Genomic DNA, 20,777 nt, shown 5'->3' with positions numbered 1-20,777 from the left:
ATTAAATGCTTAAGTAATTAAATGGATTGTTCTTGTTGGATTATTTGGTTATGTGTTGCAGACATTTACCTTGTTTTATTTCTGATTAGAGAGATATTTGTTACTCACGTGATGCTTTACATTTGAGACGACCCAAGGGTCAGATGTTATACCTTGATTTCAGCATCATAGATATTAGACTACTATGTTGTTCAGTTGATCATATTGCATGATGATGCCATTTTGTGATGACAGTGTGTTTTATGATGATATCTGGTTATCTAATTTTTGGACATACCTCTAATTTCGTTATGTGATGGATTTAATGCTATGGTTATTTACTTCATTTTTGTGTTGTTATGCTTTATGTGAACGTGAGTGATGTAAATAGATTATTTTAATATAATTAAACGAATGGTTAAATTAGGTGATTTAATGCATTTATTGCTTCGGCTATGTTATTATATGCAATTGCACTTGATCGTGTTGTTTAGTGTGCAGGATTTATATCCCTAGTAGTGGAACATGGAGTTAGTGATTCAACCATTCACATTTTACCAATGTCGTCCTTATATGGTCGATGTATCCTTAATTAAATGTTTAATTTAAACTTTTTGGTGATTATTAAATTCGAACTCATTTGCATTATGTGATTAGACAAGAGAGATGTCTGTGCATTTAGAGTTTCGCATTGTCGCAAAAGTTGTTAAGAAGTTTTCTATTTTTTTGGGTTTTCGAGCTTTTTAATTGTTTTATTTTAATTTCTGACAGCTTTTCCATAGATGAATTCCTATTTATAGCAATAGCCTATTTTTGTTTGGGTCGATTCGGGGTTTAACTAGGTTGGCTGGTTACTTACCCTAATTGATTATTCACTTGAAAAGTGAATAAGTATCCAAAAAGGAATTTAATTCCTCACTTCTCACTTTTGAATTAGAAAGTTGGAGAGTAAAACCCAAAATCCTCTTCATAATGATTTATTATTTTGTTCATTGTGGGAGTTACGGGCGTGGGATCGTCACGAGGTTGAGCTCGTTGGATCCAGCTCGAGGAAACCTTGGATTGCCGCGATTTTCAGCCACTTCTGTGGGCATTTTATTTTTTGGTTCAAATTTTTGTTTTGCCCTTTTGGCTATTAGGTAGGGCTTTCCCATTTTATTGGTTCTGCTTCGTTTCTACTTTTGTTTTTGGTAGCCATTTGTTTGGAGGCTGAGAACTAGTGTTCCCCTCCATTTATGTATGCTAGTTCTACCCGGTTGGGTGAGTACGAACATTTCCTTGTTTTTCAAAATGAGGGTTTGGGTTTTTGCACCATTATGCTGGCCGTTTTTGCATACAGCATTTGATTCCATTTATTTTTGGATTTTTGAGGCTTTTGTGCCCAAACGTCAAATGGGTTTTAATTTTGAAGTTTTCCAAAATTTGGAGTTTTTACCTCATTTTGCGTGCCACCCTATTTTCTTGGGTTTTCTTGGCACAATGTGGGTTGTGGACCTTGATCATCCATTTGGATATCAGTCAGACCACTTTTGCACTTTTATGTTGCATTGGGATGTGTGTTGCATCTGTACTCCCAACGTTGTGTTCGGTTGAGTGATTTTTTTTACCTATGTTATTGTTTCTTTTACACCTTTTCTGTTGTTTCATGAGCACTAGGATTTGTGTCGAATCCATACTCTCGGATTGAGGCCGGTTGAGTGAGTTCATGATGTTTGGTCTTGTTGCATCATTGGGATTCATGTAAAATCCATACTCTCGGGTTGAGGTCGGTTGAGTAATTTTATGATGTATGATTTTGTTGGCTTTGGGATTTGTGTAGAATCCATCCTTCCCGTGTTGCTTTCGATTGGGTGTTCTCTTTGCATTGTGTTCTCATTCCTATCCTTGTGTTATGATCTTCATGATGGTGGTGCGCCACACATGAGTACGTGCGTGTACATTTTTTGGGTGACTTGCGAGGCTCGATCTTCCGTGGATTTGCCAAAAGTTATGATCATTGGGGTTACAATGGGAGTATTCATGCCCACGGGCACTTATCATAGTATGAGCATGGGTAGGGTAGGGTACCATATGGAGGGGGCTTCTACCTCATAGCTCAGCATTCATGGTGTCGGAGGTTGATGGAAGATAAGAAGTTTTAAGCAAGTGATAACTAAATAAAATGTGTGATTGTTAATAAAACTTAAGATAAGTAAAATGTGCGAGCACCCAATTAAGTTCAAGGACACAATGTGTGAGCACCCATTTAAGTTTGAGGACACACGATTCGAGCTTGGGCTTTTCAATGCTAAGCAACTCTCTAGGATGTCAGCCCCTACTTAGTAGCCTTTTGAGTGTCTGACCAGGACCTGTACTCCTTGCATTGTCTTAGGATCTTGGTTCAGCCATCATACTGTCTAGCATGAGTGTTAGCCATGGATGTTGTGATTTTTGTGTGCTTGTGGTTGGATCATTATCTCCATCAGCACGGTAGGTGTGGACCTACGGGTGCCACATGGTTGAGAGGTGTAGCTACCTTCACCACTACTAGGGACTATGTACAAAGATGATCTTTTTTCCTAGTGTGATCATTGCTGGATGTTTTCACTTGGTACTTCAGGTTTCGGAGTATGCTTTCTTGTGATTTGTGCTTTCATTGGGATGCTCGTATATCATGTTTAGATGATGTTAGTTTATTTGATGCATTCCCTTATCATGATGTTTAGCATATGATTAGATGATGTTACTTGATTTAGTAGTATATATGTTGCTTACTATTGTTTAGCATGTGATAGATGATGTTATCTACTATAGGATTATCTTATGTGTTATCACTAGCATGTTAGATTTCTTTATGTTGATATTGTGCATATTTTTAGTAGTGACGTCCCTATTACGACAGTACCGACAATTTGGTCGGTGGCTTAGGATGTTACGCGCGGGGGATGGCTAGGACCCACGATGGTCTTATGATGCTATTGACAGATGGGAGGATCTGCATACTTAGTTTGGTTGTTTTGTTCCTGAGATGTATTTCTGTACATTGCGATGTTGCTTTTGTTCTCTTCAATGTTTATTTCAGTATGTTCCTTGCTGTTGTTTGTTAGATGGTTAGATTCCCATTTTTTGTATTTCAGTTACTCAGTTTTGGTTCAAGTGTTCTAGCCTCGAAGTGTGGATCCGGTACTCCCTGGTGTGGAGGTTCTTTGGTCTATTTTTTCCCTTTCTGAGTTCTTGAAGTGTCTTTGTTTTCTATGGGCGACATTTGTTCAGCAATGTGTGACATTAAAAATGTATCGCACACCCATACAAAATTGTATCGTACGATACTGTAAAGTATCGCATGTCTTCTTGAGAAATGTCATGCGACACTGGAAGAGTATCGCACACCATTTAGAGAAGTGTCACGTGACACTTTCCAGTATCACACGCCTCTTAGAGAAACATCGTACGACACTGTTAAAGTTTTGCATGCCTTAATGAAAAGTATCACCTTGTCCCTAAAAGTGTCGCACTCCTTCTTGAGAAATGCCGCATAACACTTTTCTATGCTGCATTAAAGTATCACACAGTTTTTATAAAAACCTGCGTGGGTGGATAGCAAGCACTTTTCATCATGATCCGAACTTTTCTAGACTTGATCTGGATACCCTTTTGGATGTTCTTTGACCCTATGCTATTGCATTTTGTAAACTATCGATTTCTTTTGAAATCTAGTTTTCGTGTTTCTGTTTTAGTCTCTTGGGGTTTAAAATAAGTATAAGTTGACGTATATTTAATTTCTTATACTTAAGATATATTTTAATATATGCGACGAATCTTTTGAGATAGGTTTCAGACCTCTCGGAGATAAGTTAAGGATTCTAGGAAATTTCAAGGCTTCAAAAATCCAGACTTAGCCAATTTTCAAGGCTTCAAGATTTTAGGCTTAGCCAAATTTCAGGAGTCTGCATTTTACCCTAGCTTGGTGTTTTGTTGATGAGTGATCGTTTCTTGAGCCCTCATCTTGTTGTGGTGGTTGTTCGCTTTTGTTCACATGTGCCAGTTGGTAGTGGCGTTCGAAGATCTATTGGTTGTCGGGATTGTGGTGAAGTCTTCCATTGTGATCTTTGTGATCCCTGTATGATGTTGTCATGTGCATTCATACTTGTAAAAAAAAAAAAAAACTGGCTTGTATTTCATCCTTATTTCCAAGGATCTCCGGGCGGGGCATTACAAAGTATGTTGCCAAGTTTTATGATGTGTTCTATTAGTTATGTTGTTGTCATTAATGTCAACTTTAGTGTTCTTGGTTGACTATGTTCTTGATGTACTAAGTTATGATAGAAAAGTTAAAGTGAGAGTAATGTTGTGAATTATGGTGTGCAGTCTTGCACAAAGTTTCTACAAAATTTTATTATGATATCTCTATGATCACACATTTTTATGATAATTTTGTTGACAAGTAGCAGTCAATTTGATGGAGATAGGAAGTTGGCTCATATTGTAGGAACAAGAATAGGAACATAGAAGATGATTTGATCGATATGCTCTACTAGAATGGAATCAAGTGTTGTGGTTGGTGATATTGGATCTTGGTGATACTATTGAGTTGTTGTTGCACACATTTCAAGATTGGTGATCGATGGTTAGAGCTATAGGTTTCTAGTGTGTAGACAGTGAAGAAGTGAAGAACAATTAGTTAGACTCCTAATTGGTAAAGACATAAGTTTGTATGGTCAATTGAAGATCGAAGGATATGTGATGATGTGTCTACAATGATGTGGAATGTTAGGTATAGATTTTTAATTGTCAATATGATCAATGATTCATGAAGAGGTGGAAGAATCTAGGGAAGTGTAATGCATTTTAACTCTTGAATTGTCAAATCAATGTGCGATTGGATTCTGATGTTTCGATGAAAATCAATTGCAACTTGTTTCGATGACTTCTAAGGAGGGAATTTTGAATTTCATAAAATGTGTTGAGGTTGTGAAAATATGAATTGTTGAAATGTATTAATAAAGTGTGAGGGTACAGAGATTGTGTGTGGTGGTGACAGATTGTGAATCAAGAAGTTTGATTCATAGGAAAAGTGTATCTCCATGCAAGGAACAAGTGTGAGATTAAGTGTATTTGTACAAGAAAGACAGTAGTGTTATTTCCGTATCACTCCAACACTTATTGTTCCCTAATAGTTGCAACAAGCTAAATCTCTTAATTGAATAGATCCTAACAGATCTTTATCATAAATTCTTCAATAGGGTGACACTTTAGCTAGTGTTTGAAGTCCTTTCACAAGGATAATCCTAACATGTAAAGCTCTTTATAGGGATAGAGGGAAATCCCTTGGCGAGGTTCTCCTAATAGGGTCAATTCTTAGCAAGACTTTATCTAAGCTCCTAACAGAGCTAACTCATAACTTAGCGTACTTTAGAAGAGAGCACTTATATTCATGGACATCCCCTCATTGTGGTTTTCACCCAAATTTGGTTCCACGAGAAAAATCCTTGTGTCATATGTTGAATGCATTTGGATGGTTATTTCTTATTGTGTGTTTCAATACAAGTAATAGCTCTTTATTACATGTGTGTAATGAAGGTTTAAAGGAAAAAATTTATCAGAGCGAGTTTTCATTTTTGGTTGATTACTAATTCACCCTCGCCCCACTCTTCCTAAAGTAATCTTAGGACCTAATTATTTCAATAGTTTATTGATAGCACATATGGTCACTTAAGTGTCTGGGTCCATGGAGGATGCTAGCACAAAACTCAAGGGTTATACATGTGTGATGACACTTCCCTATATACACCATAGATTTCCTACATGTGTTGGTTTCCTTGATTTAGTGTGTACTACCTTTGTAGTTTTGTTGTACCTTTTAAGATAGAGAGCCTTTAGAATCCCTTACATAGATTGAATTATGATTGATGATGGTGTTTGATATATGAGTGGGGTCCATTGTTATTTCCTCAATGTGGTGGGAGTGGACCATTTAAGTTCCACAAGGTTGGATGGTAATGAATCTTTTACCATTTGAGGTTTTTCCATTCATATACTAGTATTTGATGATCCTTGTTGTAGTTGTATTTCTTGTTCATTATTCTTGGAGACTTGCTCTTATCTTATCATTATGATTAATCTATTAAGAAACTCTATGTTATGGAACCCTTGAGAATTGTAATCTATTCTTGAGTTTTATTTATGTGCATGTGTTATCTTATGTTACATTGCTTCCACATTTTTTTTTTGTAAAATCTTAAGGGAAAAATATGTAAAGTTAGTAGTATGTTTTAGGTTAATTTGTCTTGGCTTCCTTGATGGGGTGTTACATGATAGACTTGATCCTCATTTTAGTATGGGTGGGGAATTCATTACACATGCCTCATTTTGACCTCCAAACAGCACAAAGAACTACAATGATCTGTCAATATTTACAATGAATTCCCATATGGGATTGCAAAGTCAATAAGGTCTTCAAGTAGTCAATAAAGAATGCCCCAATGGGTATTACTATTGGCATCCTTATCCAGCCCACCTGGTCCTTTGAAGAAAGCTTATGATTTTTTTGCTTAAACATTAACTTACTATAAATAATAATCATATGCAAATTTACAGGCGAGACACATTTTCTTAACACTAATTTACTCTAGCCCTCCATGCCTAGCCTTTCATTGCTCCTTCCCTACTAGACCTAAGTTACGTGGATGAACCAATACCCTTACACCATATTCCTAGTGACAAGTAGCCAATGGATGTTGTTTCATCTAATATTTCCCCTTCTCAACTTTTACTACCAAGTTCAACATTGATATGTGATATAGTCTTGTTTCATGATTTCTCCCAATCCCAATTTTGAGTTTTGTCTTAAGACTAAATCTCCAATCCACTCCCTTCATATTTCTATTTCCCTACCCAAATATGCCCTTAATACTTCCATTTCATCATGCCACAAAAAGGCATGTGTGAAATGTTCATCTCACATATGTTCATGTTTTGTATTCCTTTCCCACTCCTAACTCCTAGCCTCTTAACTTCTTGGGACCTTACCACACCAAAATGTCACTAGGTAGACACACTCTTAGAATTGGTTCCAAAATCCCTCCTTGACCCAAAACCCCACTTAGGCACCCATGATGCAAGGAGAACCTCAACTATTAGTTTCATGTACCCAATAACTTTACTATTGCTTGATTAATGCATGATTCAATCTTTACAACATTCCAAACCTTTTTTCTTTTTGAAGAAGCCTTTTAGTTATTGGATGTAATTTGAAATGCACATCTAATCAAGAGGTATAGGTGACCTTAGGGGAGATGTACTATATTTTTAATGTCCTCTAAATTGTGAATCCTAGAAAATGACTCATTACATCAAATTACCCTAAACCCTTATGCTTATGTTATCTTATTTAGCTGAGTATATATAGTAGGTCAATCCTTCTATATATATAGTAGGTCAATCCTTCTAAGTTATCAAGTGTGGAGTCTTTTTGAGAACCCACCCCAAGTTTGTGGTGATCACTTTAGCTTATGGCCTAAAATTTTCCTTAATTGGTCTTGTTATCCTCTTAGGTTAGATTGACAAACACACTCCTACAAGCTCCAAATATTTTGGATCTATAAAAGCCATAATGTTGCCCAATTATGACATGAGTCAAGGCAGACTTGGATTTTGTCACTTAGGCAAGACTAAAGAAGGGGTCCCATGGAAGGGGCTTGGGCTTTATTTTTGTGGAGGAAAAGGTCCCATGCTAAATTTTTTGAGTGGCTAAAGGTTTATTTCGAATCTAAGGATCTCCTACTTTTTAGCTCTTTCTATTTGAACAAGTGGAAATGGGGTGGGGATGGAGATAGTCTCACCAGCTTGAAGGATTTTTTACATGTCAACAATTGATTAATATTTTTCCGCCAAAACTAAGGGGTTCCATAATAATGGTGATTTTGACCCATTTTGATCAAGTTTTTGCCCATTCTTTTGGGATAAAAATATGGATTGTAACATTTTAGTGATCACTATCCATTGCAATCAGAATTTCCAGCTGTTCACTGCTCTCTCCAAAAATATTGGAAGAACTAGGGTGTCTGGTGCACATAACCGGTTCTTGATCATTGGATTCGAATTTGTCATAATTGGCATATAATTGTTTATATAAATTGAATTAAGCTCATATTTGAAGCAAGCTCTTGGTTGCTTGCATGTTTTTTGAAACCCTTACCTATAAGCGAAACCCTATGAAAATGGATTGAACATGTGGAGCAAAGAGGGGATTTGAAGAGGACTTGTTCTGTCGATGTCTGGGGTCTATGAAGAGCATTTGACTATTTCTGGTTAAACGGTGGTGATGAAAAATTCGTTTTAGTTTAGATAAGTCACAGATGCTACTATGCCAATTCAATGATGATTTCTATTTGAGCATAGGAAACTTCTGTCACATTTTCCTTCGAGAAATGAATGGGTCCTTGACATGGGCATGGTGGTGCCTGAAGTTATTATTGATGCAGACTTTGTCAGGATGGTAGTAAGAACATATGATGTTCAATCTAAATATGCTGAGGCCCTATTATCTCGTTCACAAAATCATAGATTTCTGATGTATTCTATCTTATAAGTAGAGCTATCAACTTTAACACCTTTAAAAAAAAGTATCAGACTCATCAGTGTTTATAAGCCTGTGCAAATTCCCAAGCATAAAGTCAAGGGCTCAGATGGTAGAGCTTTTAGCATTGAAACATTTAAAATTTATCTCACCTCACCAAGATATATCATTCAGTGAAGATGCAGGAAAAATAATTAAAAATCCCAATTCCCCTAACGTTCATGGTTGCAGATAATTTTTCCTGTTCTTCTATATCTTTCTAACCATATTTTTCCCTCCCTCCATCTTTTCAACTCCCATCCCGTCTCTTTCTTTCCGTTTATCCATTTTTGCTACTATCTTATGCTTTTCTTCTTCCATACCTCTTCTCTCTTCTCTCTACTAATTGTGCTCCTCATTTATCTCTTAGTTCTTAATGTTTCTCTTTCTACCTATTTCTTTTTTCTATATATATATATATATCCTCCTCTCTCTCCCCATCCCTCTCTATATATTGAGATATCTTTCTCTGTAGACTTATGTTTCTGCTTTTTTATCCTTCCCTCCTCTGCTCTCTAAGTGATATTACATGCAACAAAATAAACACTTGTATACATTCATGGCATAAACAACTTTAGTTATTTGTATGTATCAAATGATAATTATGGATTAATTAAGTATATACAATGATTGAACAAGCACATTAAGATACATATTCACCTTAGGATGGGATGTAATCTCCATTTTAACAGTCATTTATTTCATTATTATAAATAGAAGCAAAGTATATTTCACCAATAACATATCAATGCTTTAAAAAAATATCAAATTCAATACAAATAAAATTATACAACAGTTATTAGTTTTCAAATTGGTTTCCGCAATGACCATCTTGATTCAAAGGGTTTTTTATCAAAATACTCAACACATTTTTTCTCAAATACACACACCCCAAATTAAGAAAACTTAGTTTGTAAATTCAACTTGCATGTTTTTATCTTGATTACACTTACAATGATATCATGTCCATGTGAGAAATTTACTATCTATCATTTTCATGGCCTATTGAAACTCTATGATGGATTTCTTTTAATTTCATTTTTTTTAAATCATTTTTCAATAGTAGTTAGTGTTCATGATTATGATTAATATTGCACAGGTTTATCAAAATGAGTATTAATGTATGTTTTTCACATAAGATCAAAAATTGAGATGGAAAACCATTGTTAAATGTTCATTTTCTTTGTTGTTTTCTTTATGTATTCCACTCAATATGTATCCTTATTTTTAATCTTTCAACTCTCTTGCTATTCATTACTTTTTTTGCAAATACCTAGCATTATGACACCTTTGTGTTTCACAAAAATTATTATAAAACCTCCTACGGCAAATACATGCCACTATGTAGCACTTATTACATGTCGTACCAAATAGGGGCACCACCTTTGTTGCAAGGTTTTGTTTCCCGCATGTATAGATCTAGAGCACATGTACACCACGTAGTAAGAAAACTCTGATGTTGACACTTACTACAGTTTTCCAAATTTCCAAGAACAATAATTTGAAATTAAGTTTTCCCACAATAGCTCTGGCTTATCTAAATATTTGTATTACTAATTTAAAATAAAGAAACATTGTGCATTGAAAATGCTTAATGAACATTGTTGTCTAATGTTCATTTATGTCTTTACTTTTGTCTACTGGTGAATACCTTAAAGGACTGCTATACCTAAAATATCAACATACATTATTGTAGATTTTATATTCTCTTTTATATTTCTAATTTTTCTCAATAACTTTAATTGTAATTTAACTTAAATGAACCTAAATTACATAAACTAAAAATTGATAAAATATCATTTGAATTTTTTCTCCTACTAACCTTTTTTTTAACAATCAAAGTCTCACACAAATGAAGACACTCTATAGAAATCTTTACACAACAAGTATAGTGCAGTTAGACACACACAAACTTGAAACTAAAAAATAATTTTTCAAACAATTTCTACATCTACAAACCCATTATGACCCCAGAAAACAGGGACTCCAGCTTCCAAAGAGCTCTTGTTTATTATAAAAATATATTTATAATAACTACTACTAAATATTTTTTATTAAAAAATATGATTGAATTGAAATTTCGTATTATGAAGCAAAGCAATGTCAATTTACATTATTGGACACTGATAAAGGCTGTCCCCTATTTGTAAAAGGCATCTGACTGTACCACAAAACATATATATCTCATCTTCCGTGAGTTTTAAACTTACGACCTCTTGTTACAGAACACAAATTCACGAATATTAGACCCACTTAAGGGCTACAAGCACATGTAGATGTTCACCGCCACATCAACTGCCTCATATTTTTTGCTGTCAGTTTTGATTATCTATTTGAAGGCAAAGGCCCTGTTTTGCGTACAGCCATTTTTCTGACCCAGGGGCTTCCTGTTTTGGGCAGCATGTCTATATATAACTATTTGTACCAGTTCTGGTAAATAATTAATCAATCAATTTGTTGCACCATTTTATTTGTGCAGCGATTGATTTGTCTTTTGAGTTCTCTTATTCTCCGTTAAGATCTGTAATGCTTTGTTTTTCTTTCTGAGAGAAACAAAAGTTAGTGAGCGGCCTCAAATCAGTGATCATACATTTCTATATCATTTGTGGATGAATCAGAAAGCAGATGAAAGAATTCAGTGACAGCAATCACAGCATTTTTGCTTCCCAAGTTGCTGAAAGCCGGACCAGAGAGTGCTCTGATTATTATGAATGGCATCTCCATACTCAGACTAACCTGCAAATCAAAAAGAAAGGGAAACCAAAAGAACAAGCAAGATAAGCAAATATTACCAGGGAACCATACAAATGCACTTCGAGCGATTGTTAGATTATTACCAATGCTACTGCGGCACTCTCCATATCAAAGAGAGTGCAATTAAATTTTTCATGAAGAAAGTTTTTGTAAGCAGCATTAGCAGCAAGAATGCTGCCACTGCATCCTCTTTCTACTTTCACAATCTTTGGTGTGGTGGGCAAGCATGTTGTAGAGTTGATGCACGACTCTAGTGTTACATTCTGTTCACCATTCCAACGTTTCCAGATTCAAATTCAAAGTTGATTAGAAATCATATGTATAATTCATTGTCTAAGCAAACATAGGAAAGGAATAATATGAATTGAATTACCTCCAGCTGATCTGCAAGATTATAATAGGCTTGAGATACATTAACCCAAAATGCATGCTGTCTAACCTCTGGAATGCCATTCTTGAGGAAAATCTCATCTGGGTTGAACCAAACATTATTAAGTAGATTATCACAGCCTTTTTCTGTACTGTAGTTGGCAAAATGAAGATACCCAATATCACGAGTGTAGTCTCCATTGGATTCCCAGGCAAGCTCATCGTCCTCTCCTTGGCCATAGGTCTTCTCAATAAAACTAATATTTCAGTATATATCAGGTTGGGAAGGGTGTATATAAAAGTTGGGAAGGATATATATACATATGAATTTAAATCCCAAATATTGAACATTTATCACTGATATGAAATCTAAAATAAAGAAAACAAAACAAGTATTCTTATTCAGAGAGAATATATTTTCCTAATTTGGCCTCCACATAGAGGAAAACACCTAACCCATCTTAATATCTCATCTTAAATGTCAAAAAGTATTTGTCTATGTTTGGTTCTAAATTGAAAAGGGATGAGGTCAGAATTATGTCCCGGATAAATTTGGCAAAATGAATACCTCTTAGTCTTGAACTCTTAACCGAAGAGATTCAGCCATAAGACATGAAAGATCTCCATAAAAAAAATACTCTCTTTTTTCTCTTATTAAAATGAAAATATATTGAAAAATATATAAATGTTATTAGAACCTGCCAATTCCATAGGCCGGTGTGAGCCCATTGGCGAGGAATAGTAACGTCACCAGTATGATAGTCAGAATTTGCACTTCCAGCAGTTCCATAATGCACAACTCCTTTTATGTTGAAGAAACTCAAGAGAAGCTGGGTGGTCATTGCTGCATTCATCTGTACCCAAATAACAGTATTAGTGGGTTATGTGCTAGAAGTTAAAGGTGACTTTGAGGCGTGCTACTATTATTGATATGTTTTAAGATTATTTAGATTAAGGTCAAAAGACAAGGATTGATTTTCTTGTATCTTTATTATTTATTTTTTAATATAGCATTTTAAATAGGTAGATTGGTACTTTTATCAATAATTAATAGTAAATAAAGCTCCTTTCCCTAATTCTTAAAGGTCCTCTCCCTAATTCCTATGGTAAGGAACCTTTTAGGTTGGTGAGGTCGTGAAATCAGTCTATGATTGTGGTTATCATTAACATAGAATAAACTTTGACACAAACCGACTTCATGGATTTTCAAAGGGGATGATAAATCACAGACACGTTGTGGATGCTGGCAAAATTGTTAAGTTCTAAATTCGAAAGAAGCGTTACAGTGTCAAATCAATTTAGATCTAAAGCTCACATCAGTACAAATAGCTTGTAAGTTCAAAATGGAACATTCAAAAAATTGTGTGCATGAAAATTACTTTTTAGCATTAACTATTTTTCTGAGAGAAAATCGTTCATAAAATGCTGAGATGTATTCTAAAATTTATAAGATCTAGGAAAAAAGTTACGCAAACATATCTTACATAATAACCTGATCAGAACTAGAGTTTGGAACTGCTGCATAAACTGAATTGAGAGGACTAATAAACAGTTTCAAAATCCTAATATATGAAAGCCAGCTTATTCTTCAATCTATAATTCCTTCAATACCCAGTGATAATCTCATCTAAATAGTCAGTAAACTAATCTGTCCTAAACAATGTTTGTACTCTGTCAAACTGCAAGGTGATTGAATCATGTATATTATTTATGCTTATTAAATTGGTTCAGTATGCCATGCATACAATGATTGAAAACTTTAGCACGATTTCTATCCTACGACTACACCACTGGGATACAAGTTTTGGGAATTTATGCAGATTACAAGGGTAAAGATATTCATCAACAGGGGTTTAGTTCAATTTTTTATCCTTTGAAAAAATGATTTTGGTGAGTTTTCAATTTAAGGTCACAGCACAGTGATTATTATGAGGAGGGGTTTCGAAAGACATTCAGATCTTTAAGAATGAATTAAACAATTATAATTAACTGGCTTACACAAGTCAAAACCCTAAAATGATTATAAAGCAATATTCTCTACAAAGAGATTCAAACACTGCCAGACATCATTCGAGATAATCCTATTCAGAAAACCATTATATTTCGAAATACAAAAACAGTAAATACTATTCAAAATGACTTCATATTTCCAAATACACAAGCAGATTTAACCAAACAGATGCCATTTACGTGCTATTCCCAGATACAGTGAATGAACACTGAACATCATCTTTTTAACAAAACTTCTCACATGTTAAAAAGGTTAGAACGGGCATATTTTATTCCATTTAGATAAAAGCAAACTTGAAACCCTTATCCACACAAACCCCAAAATAGCTAGCATATTTGGCTGACCACGAACATACTTCCATTAAAATCACAGCTGGAAAGAATTTGCAAAACAAAATGTTCAAATTAGAGTGAAAGATAGAACTCATGTATAATCTTATGACATATTGCTTCTAACAAATTTGGGGAAAAGTATTAGTTCATAATTTTCTTGTTAATGCTGTTCCTAGTGTGATCTACAATCCTGATAGATGAAAGTCTAATCTATAAAACATTTCTGAAGCAATCAAACAAAAACAACAACATGAACAATGATACTGACGATTGCAACAATGTGTATCATTAAGGAAGAAAAACAAAAATACTAAACTATTATTTTCAGCTAGCAAGACTTACAAAAAAATCCAACTATAAAAAAAAAAAGGTTGAGTTAATAAAGCCTATCGTTGAATTACCATTGCCAGCCCTGTCATGACCACAATGACCTTCTGATCTGCAATAACTCCTACATGGAATCTCCTTCCTGCATAACAAGAAGTATACAGATAATTACATTCTATGAAAACCTAGAATTTTTCCATGCAAGAAACAGCCGGCGAAAAACTTACCAGAGAGATCTATATAAGAAAGATTTATATTGGGTATAAAAATTGAGGAGGCCAATAGAGGCGCGAATTCGAAAGGGTTAGGAACGACCAAACCCAGATAAGGGCCGACACTGTTTATTTTATCGACCAGGTCAAGATCCTCTGGCGAGTGCTCTGCATTACATCCAACAGCCATGAAAATGAGGACTACCAGATGAATAAACACCAAATTCTTAAGCACCATATTGGAAACCCAAAAGAACTTGTGATTAACAGAGATGTTGGGCCTGTAATTCGGACGAGGGGGAATATTTCGCCCAATCTAGAGTTCGTGGTTGTCAATTATAAAAACAAAAATTGTGGGGAAAATCACGTGCGACATTAGAGAGAGGAAATGGATTTTTGAAATGTGACCGTTTAACACTGCCGTTCCGTCTTCCTCCTGTTTCATCTGACATCCCTCCTCAACTGTCGGGTAGATGACATGAGTACTGACATGCCAAAAGAAAATAATATGTTGCAATTCAGGGTTTCATAAGTATAAATAACATTTAAAGTTGGGATTCAGATTCTATAAGTATAAAAATCATTTCTTAGCTTGTTATTTTTAATAAGTATTATATTTTAAGAGTTAATAATAGAGATAATAATATTTACTAATATTTTTATTATTATTTATTGACAAATTAAATGTTAGAAAATTATGATTATTTCTATTACTTTTAATTTCAGTAAAATTAAATCTATAAAAATATAAAGTTAGATTCATCAAAAGGGATGTGTTCTAAAGAAATATTGTAATTGCAAGATATGGACATGATTAATTTGTAGAAAAGGTCTTATAAACTTTTATGCAATTGCAATTGGTAGTTGTAAAGCCCAATTCAATGCCAACATTGTCCTCATTGTGCCTATATGAGATCTTTTAAACAAGCTAGGAGTGCTTGTTAACTTAAAATGGTGAAGGGGTTTTTTTTCTAAGGGGGAGTGAAGAGGAGAGGGAAGGAATAAGTGATGAGAGATTCACAAGGCAATTTCTATAGTCACAGATGAAATTGTAACCCTAATGTTTGAGGAGAGAAAGGAATCCATGGAAGCATGAAGTTGTAATATCCTCCCCTGATTTGAACTTTGACTTGTAGAAATTTAACTTAAGGAATATTGTCAAACACTTTGTATGCAAACTCATAAAGCTGATTTCCTCAATAAATTGCTTTCCAATGAGTAGATTTACGAACAACTATGAAGTGACATTAAAATGCATAATACAATCATAACATTTTCACAAACACTTGGCACACATTCAACAATATATGAAAAATCTGAAAACTCTTTCAATCTGCTGATAAAGGGTGATTTTTAAATGTAGATGTGCACTTACAGCTGCCTTAAAGGCGAAAACAACTATTTAGACTTGTATTCAACAATTATTATGCAAAGTATCAAAATTTGACATAAGAAACCTGGAATTAGTTGCCGTAGTATTTTGCAGATGTAGTCAGCAGCCCTCCAAACTTCTAATCAGTCGAAAAAACAAGTAAACTTGATACCAACACTGTTCACGCCGTACTGTAGCAAAATACTGTTCATGCCGACTGTAGCAAAATACTGTTCATGCGGCACTATAGCAATAACTAACTTCAGATCTGCATCTCAAACCCTTGTAAATTTCTTTATGCGAATGCCCCAAATGAAACCCAGTGTGTTTCTTGAAGTGAAAACACCCTTGATCCTCCTGACTGTGTCTTCCAACAGCGAAGAGAATGCTAGCAAAGAGGGATTCCGTCCTCCAAGCCCGATAATCAAATATCCAGCAACATAACATTAATCTTCATCCAAGCATACCAAAAAAAAGCTCTTCCATTTCTTTTATAGTGTTCTCACAAGAGCTCAATCCTTCGTTTTCTCAATGTGGGATAAAACATAACTCCCTTTATGTACCTTATGTCTCCAATGTGTTATAAAAATAAAGGGAATTCTTTTAATTTAAATATTTTCCACAAACTATAGTCTATGCATTAATAAAGTTAAATATTTAAATTTAACTTTATAAAATGGCTTTATCAATGCATAACAAATCTTATCAATGATAAATAAGTTTTCCTGTCGATTTTAAACAATTACCATCGACATACCACTGTGACTGAATGTCCGGCCATGTCCAAGATGACTTACTATAAATAGTAAGTATGCCCAAAGTTGCCCCAAAACCCCTTAGAAAGATCTGCAACTGAAACTGTCTAGGCCAAATGGCCTCTAAGCCCCTTTAATGTCCTAGTTAGCCTATGGGACTGTGGGGAAATAGGCTAACAACAACATCATGCTATGAATGCTAGAAAGGGGACATTACAGAAGTAACATTGTGCAAGAGAAAGAAAGAAAGGGAGGTGACAATTTATTCTAGCGCCCAAGTAAACAAAAATCAACACTATATATAGAATTAAGTATATTCATCATTTGCATAGTATTAGGCTTTATAGGGAATGCCTTGTTAAGCAACCCTCAAAACACAGGGTAAAAATGAACTAATAAATTATTATTTCCTAAATATAGTTATAATGTCATAACCAAAAGGGAAACATCAAGCATAAAATTATAAATGTAAATGGAAGAATATTATGATTGTCGAAAAATCATGAGCCAACAATAGACGTAAAGCACTTCCAAGGGCTCTACATGACTACCCTATACATTTACATGAATGGCAATTCATATTTTGAGAGCTTGAACTACATTGATAAGATAGGACCAAACCATCATCCACAGTCGATAATTGAGGAGACAATGTACATCGTCAACATATTCAATTGCTAAGTTCATTTTTCAACCAATTTGAAAACTAGGTTAAACTATATCAAGCAACGTTAGAAAATGAAATTGAAATACATGAAAATAGTCACAAGAACATAAGGACCACTAATCAAAGGCTCATATTTGCACAGATCCAAGAGAACTACTTGTTGTTACAAATGTGCAAAAATAGAGTAGTTCATCACCAAAAAAATGCAAGATATTTGATCATATCTGTCGAACTAGCAAACGTATGCATAAGGGTAGTAGATGAATGTGCAAGAATGCCTTGAAAGGTCAATTTTACATAAATTTGAGTGTTGAGACCAATATACCACCTATTAAATTATTAATCTACACTTGGTAGCACTAGATGCATCTAGTTAAGGTCAATTCAGCTCAATTTCATCTATAAACATCCCATAAAAGAAATACAATTATTGAAGATACAAGGAAGAGCATATAAATACAAGAATAAATCTACATGTTGGCATAGTAATGAAGAGGTTTGAGTTAGAGAGCATGAAGTATCGAAGCAATGTCCTCATTTTTGGCAACAACACATACTAGAGGTGATGGATCAACCATAGTGGCAGTGGATTAGATCAAATAAGGATACAATTGCGAAGTGTTTAGTGTATCAATGACAAAAGAGTCAGTTATGGAATAGATGATTAATGATAAATATTTTGATAGCTTTAGGTTATGGAGATCCTATGGAATCATTGTTAGGGTCATATTAACGTATGTTAGAATCATATCAACTAGTTCATGGTACCACTATTAAACTAAGGAAAATAACTAGTAATAGTAGTTAAAATAGGGTACCAGTAGGGTAAGGTTGATGGAATCGATAAACTGATTGAGAAAAAGTCAAATTGTGTTTCTGTTTCCTATTAAATGATTAGTTAGGACTGACATTAAGGAATTTAAATTGGTGAATTAGTGTGTTCATTTGCATTTTTTAGCTAATTTGGAAGTCATATTTGGTAAATGTTTCAGTTAATTTAAATCATGCGAGACATTGCAAAGAGGAAATGTTTTTTTGAAATGGTATGTCAATTTAGTGTCCACTAGTCACAAATGTGAAAATGGTTTGGGGAAAAATTTTGGTATTTGAATATGCCATTGTATGAGTTATATTCTTTATTTTAAGAAAGATAGTTTCAAATTTTCAATTACAATTATACAATTTGATTGTTATATGTTATGGGAAGTCATATTTTTATATACTTGAAGGTTACTGTAATTCTGTAAATTCTCTATAAATAATATGGAAGATCTTTTTATGAATTTTTTAATATATTTTTAGGATTTTTTCCTATCTATATATGTGTGTTTATAGTTTATTATTCTTTTCTATATATGTTTTTGCTATTATTTTTCATAACATTTTTTAGGCTAGTGTCACATCCCCATGTCAATAGAAAATGAATAAATTAAAAAGGAGACTTTTTTTATCAAACATAGTCGAAGGACAACACACAAAAAAAGTGCAAGAAAGAGGAGGTTGTTGAATGAATAAATAAATTTAAATAACTCTTATGAGATAAACAATCTTAAGTAATTGAGGATCAAAATTCTAACAAACCTAAGTCCTTTTTTATATTGATTTTCTTGTTGTGAATCTTAATCAAGAAGCCAATATTAATTTTCACCTTAAATAGATCATTTAGGCTACTTGCCTCCAAACCATTTTTATATTGGGTATGTGTATTGTTAAAGTAGTGCATTAGTACCAAATCAAACTTATAAACTTCAAAAGAAATTACTCAGTGATTTCTTTCAACTTCACAATTAACTTTTATAATCATTTTACTACAAACTATTAATTGATTGTTCATTACTTTACCGACTATCAGTAATATAATTGTAATGTTACCTAGTTGTTATTGACTTGCACTAAAAAGTAAATATCATGAAAATAAACTTGCAACATAACAACAATCACACATTTTACACCAATATTTTTAACATGTAAACTATGATAAAACACTTGGGACTAGAAACCCAAAAATTTCACTCTTTTGAAGTGATCCCTATTAAGAGCCAACCTTGTTAAAGGTTTACATACACAATGTTAATGTGACCTAGTTAGAGGATTTACACCAAAAGATCATCTAGACCTTATCACTCCTTGATCCTATATAAAGAGTGGTCTACTCTAAAGGACTTAGAAACACCAATAATTGATGTTACCATATAGGATTTCACAGACTTGTTAGGTCCACTTGGCTAAGATATTATTCTACTACAATGGTAAGAAAGTAACAATTCAAATGATCTGATAGGTTTAGCACTAGCTTTCTTGTTTTGATCCTTGTTCTGCTTGGTCTCTTTCTAATCTCTTACTAGCTAATTTACTCCTTTACTCTTTCACTTTGCACATAACTTTGCTTGATCTTCTCTCCGCTCTACTTGTTTCACCTTGCCTCTTTCAGTTTTAACAACTTCTCACAAATCACCAACTTAACAATAGTAATTATTAACCAAAAACTTGGTCTAATGTCATGTCCCATTTTTGGTGACAGTTCAATTTAATTAATTTAATTAATCTGGTTGTCTAAAATAATGAATATTTTAAGGACGACTAATTAATTATTTTAATTAAATAAATAAATATTAAAAGATAACTTTATATTTAATAAAGTGACTTGGATTATAAAAATATTTAATAAAGTCACTTGAGGGATAAGATCAAAAATGTTCTAGAAGTCTCTGGAGAGGATGGAGAGAAAAGAATAAATAGGCACCCCGGGGCTCCATTCGAATCAGGCAGTTGTTTTATCTCTTTTGATTCTAGATTGTGATTTAATCACAGGAGCATTGTGGAACCTAGGGTTTCTGCAATTAGTTGGCCATTGAGAACGATAACTCTCAATCGGTACGCAATTTTGAGGGTGTGAAATATCATCCCAATTATTGCAGATTGGAGGTGACGTTACAGTCATTTCATCGGGGCAGAATCTGTGGCCAAGGGCCAACGTGGGAGGAACATTGTGTGAATTATTTGTAGAATAGAGATAGCTGCAGTATAGAATCGCCTTTGTTCTTTGTCAGCCAAGATTGAGGAAGAAAATCCATCCGTATTAGCAACGATTGGAAATATATAAATTGCATAGGCATTTAAGGATCAAAGAACGGAAGACGACTTTCATGCTTGATCAATAGCTAACGGATATCAACAAGGGTGTTGTGCCTCAAAGACAAGCCGAAGGCAATTTAATTAAAGGTGGCGTTTGATACATTAAATCGCATAGACTAGACTGCCGATTTAAAATAGGAGGACGACAGTATATATTGAATTTCATTATGGTTTGCATGGAATCTGCAGTCGGGCTGGAAGGCGCAGTCTTGGTGTGGTATCGATGACTCACAATCCTCATGCATTTTTTGTCATTGTTTAAGGATTA

At 34.1% G+C, this 20,777-nt stretch overlaps 1 protein-coding gene across 3 annotated transcripts; it reads right to left on the bottom strand.

Moving 5' to 3' along the window:
• Positions 1 to 10,639: 10,639 nt before the first annotated feature.
• On the bottom strand, positions 10,640 to 15,088 carry LOC149529085 (bark storage protein A-like). Of its 3 annotated transcripts, XM_089810104.1 has the most exons (7): positions 14,989 to 15,088; positions 14,596 to 14,748; positions 14,443 to 14,510; positions 12,397 to 12,552; positions 11,703 to 11,942; positions 11,413 to 11,592; positions 10,640 to 11,311 (listed from the first exon to the last, which is right to left on the bottom strand). In XM_089810104.1, the coding sequence occupies exons 1-7, from the start codon at positions 15,023 to 15,025 to the stop codon at positions 11,153 to 11,155; spliced, it is 993 nt and encodes a 330-aa protein (XP_089666230.1). In that variant the 5' UTR covers positions 15,026 to 15,088; the 3' UTR covers positions 10,640 to 11,152. The 3 variants fall into 3 exon arrangements, with proteins under 3 accessions (XP_089666230.1, XP_089666229.1, XP_089666231.1); XM_089810103.1 differs by lacking the exon at positions 14,989 to 15,088 and having other exon boundaries at positions 14,596 to 14,928; XM_089810105.1 differs by lacking the exons at positions 12,397 to 12,552; positions 14,989 to 15,088 and having other exon boundaries at positions 14,596 to 14,929.
• Between the last annotated feature and the right edge of the window lie 5,689 nt (positions 15,089 to 20,777).

This window comes from Cupressus sempervirens, chromosome 11, assembly GCF_028749045.1.
Source record: "Cupressus sempervirens isolate cs-2001-9-10 chromosome 11, ASM2874904v1, whole genome shotgun sequence".
NCBI lineage: Eukaryota > Viridiplantae > Streptophyta > Pinopsida > Cupressales > Cupressaceae > Cupressus > Cupressus sempervirens.
The sequence above is the reverse complement of the archived record's forward strand: the minus strand, read 5'-3'. Positions and strand labels throughout refer to the sequence as shown.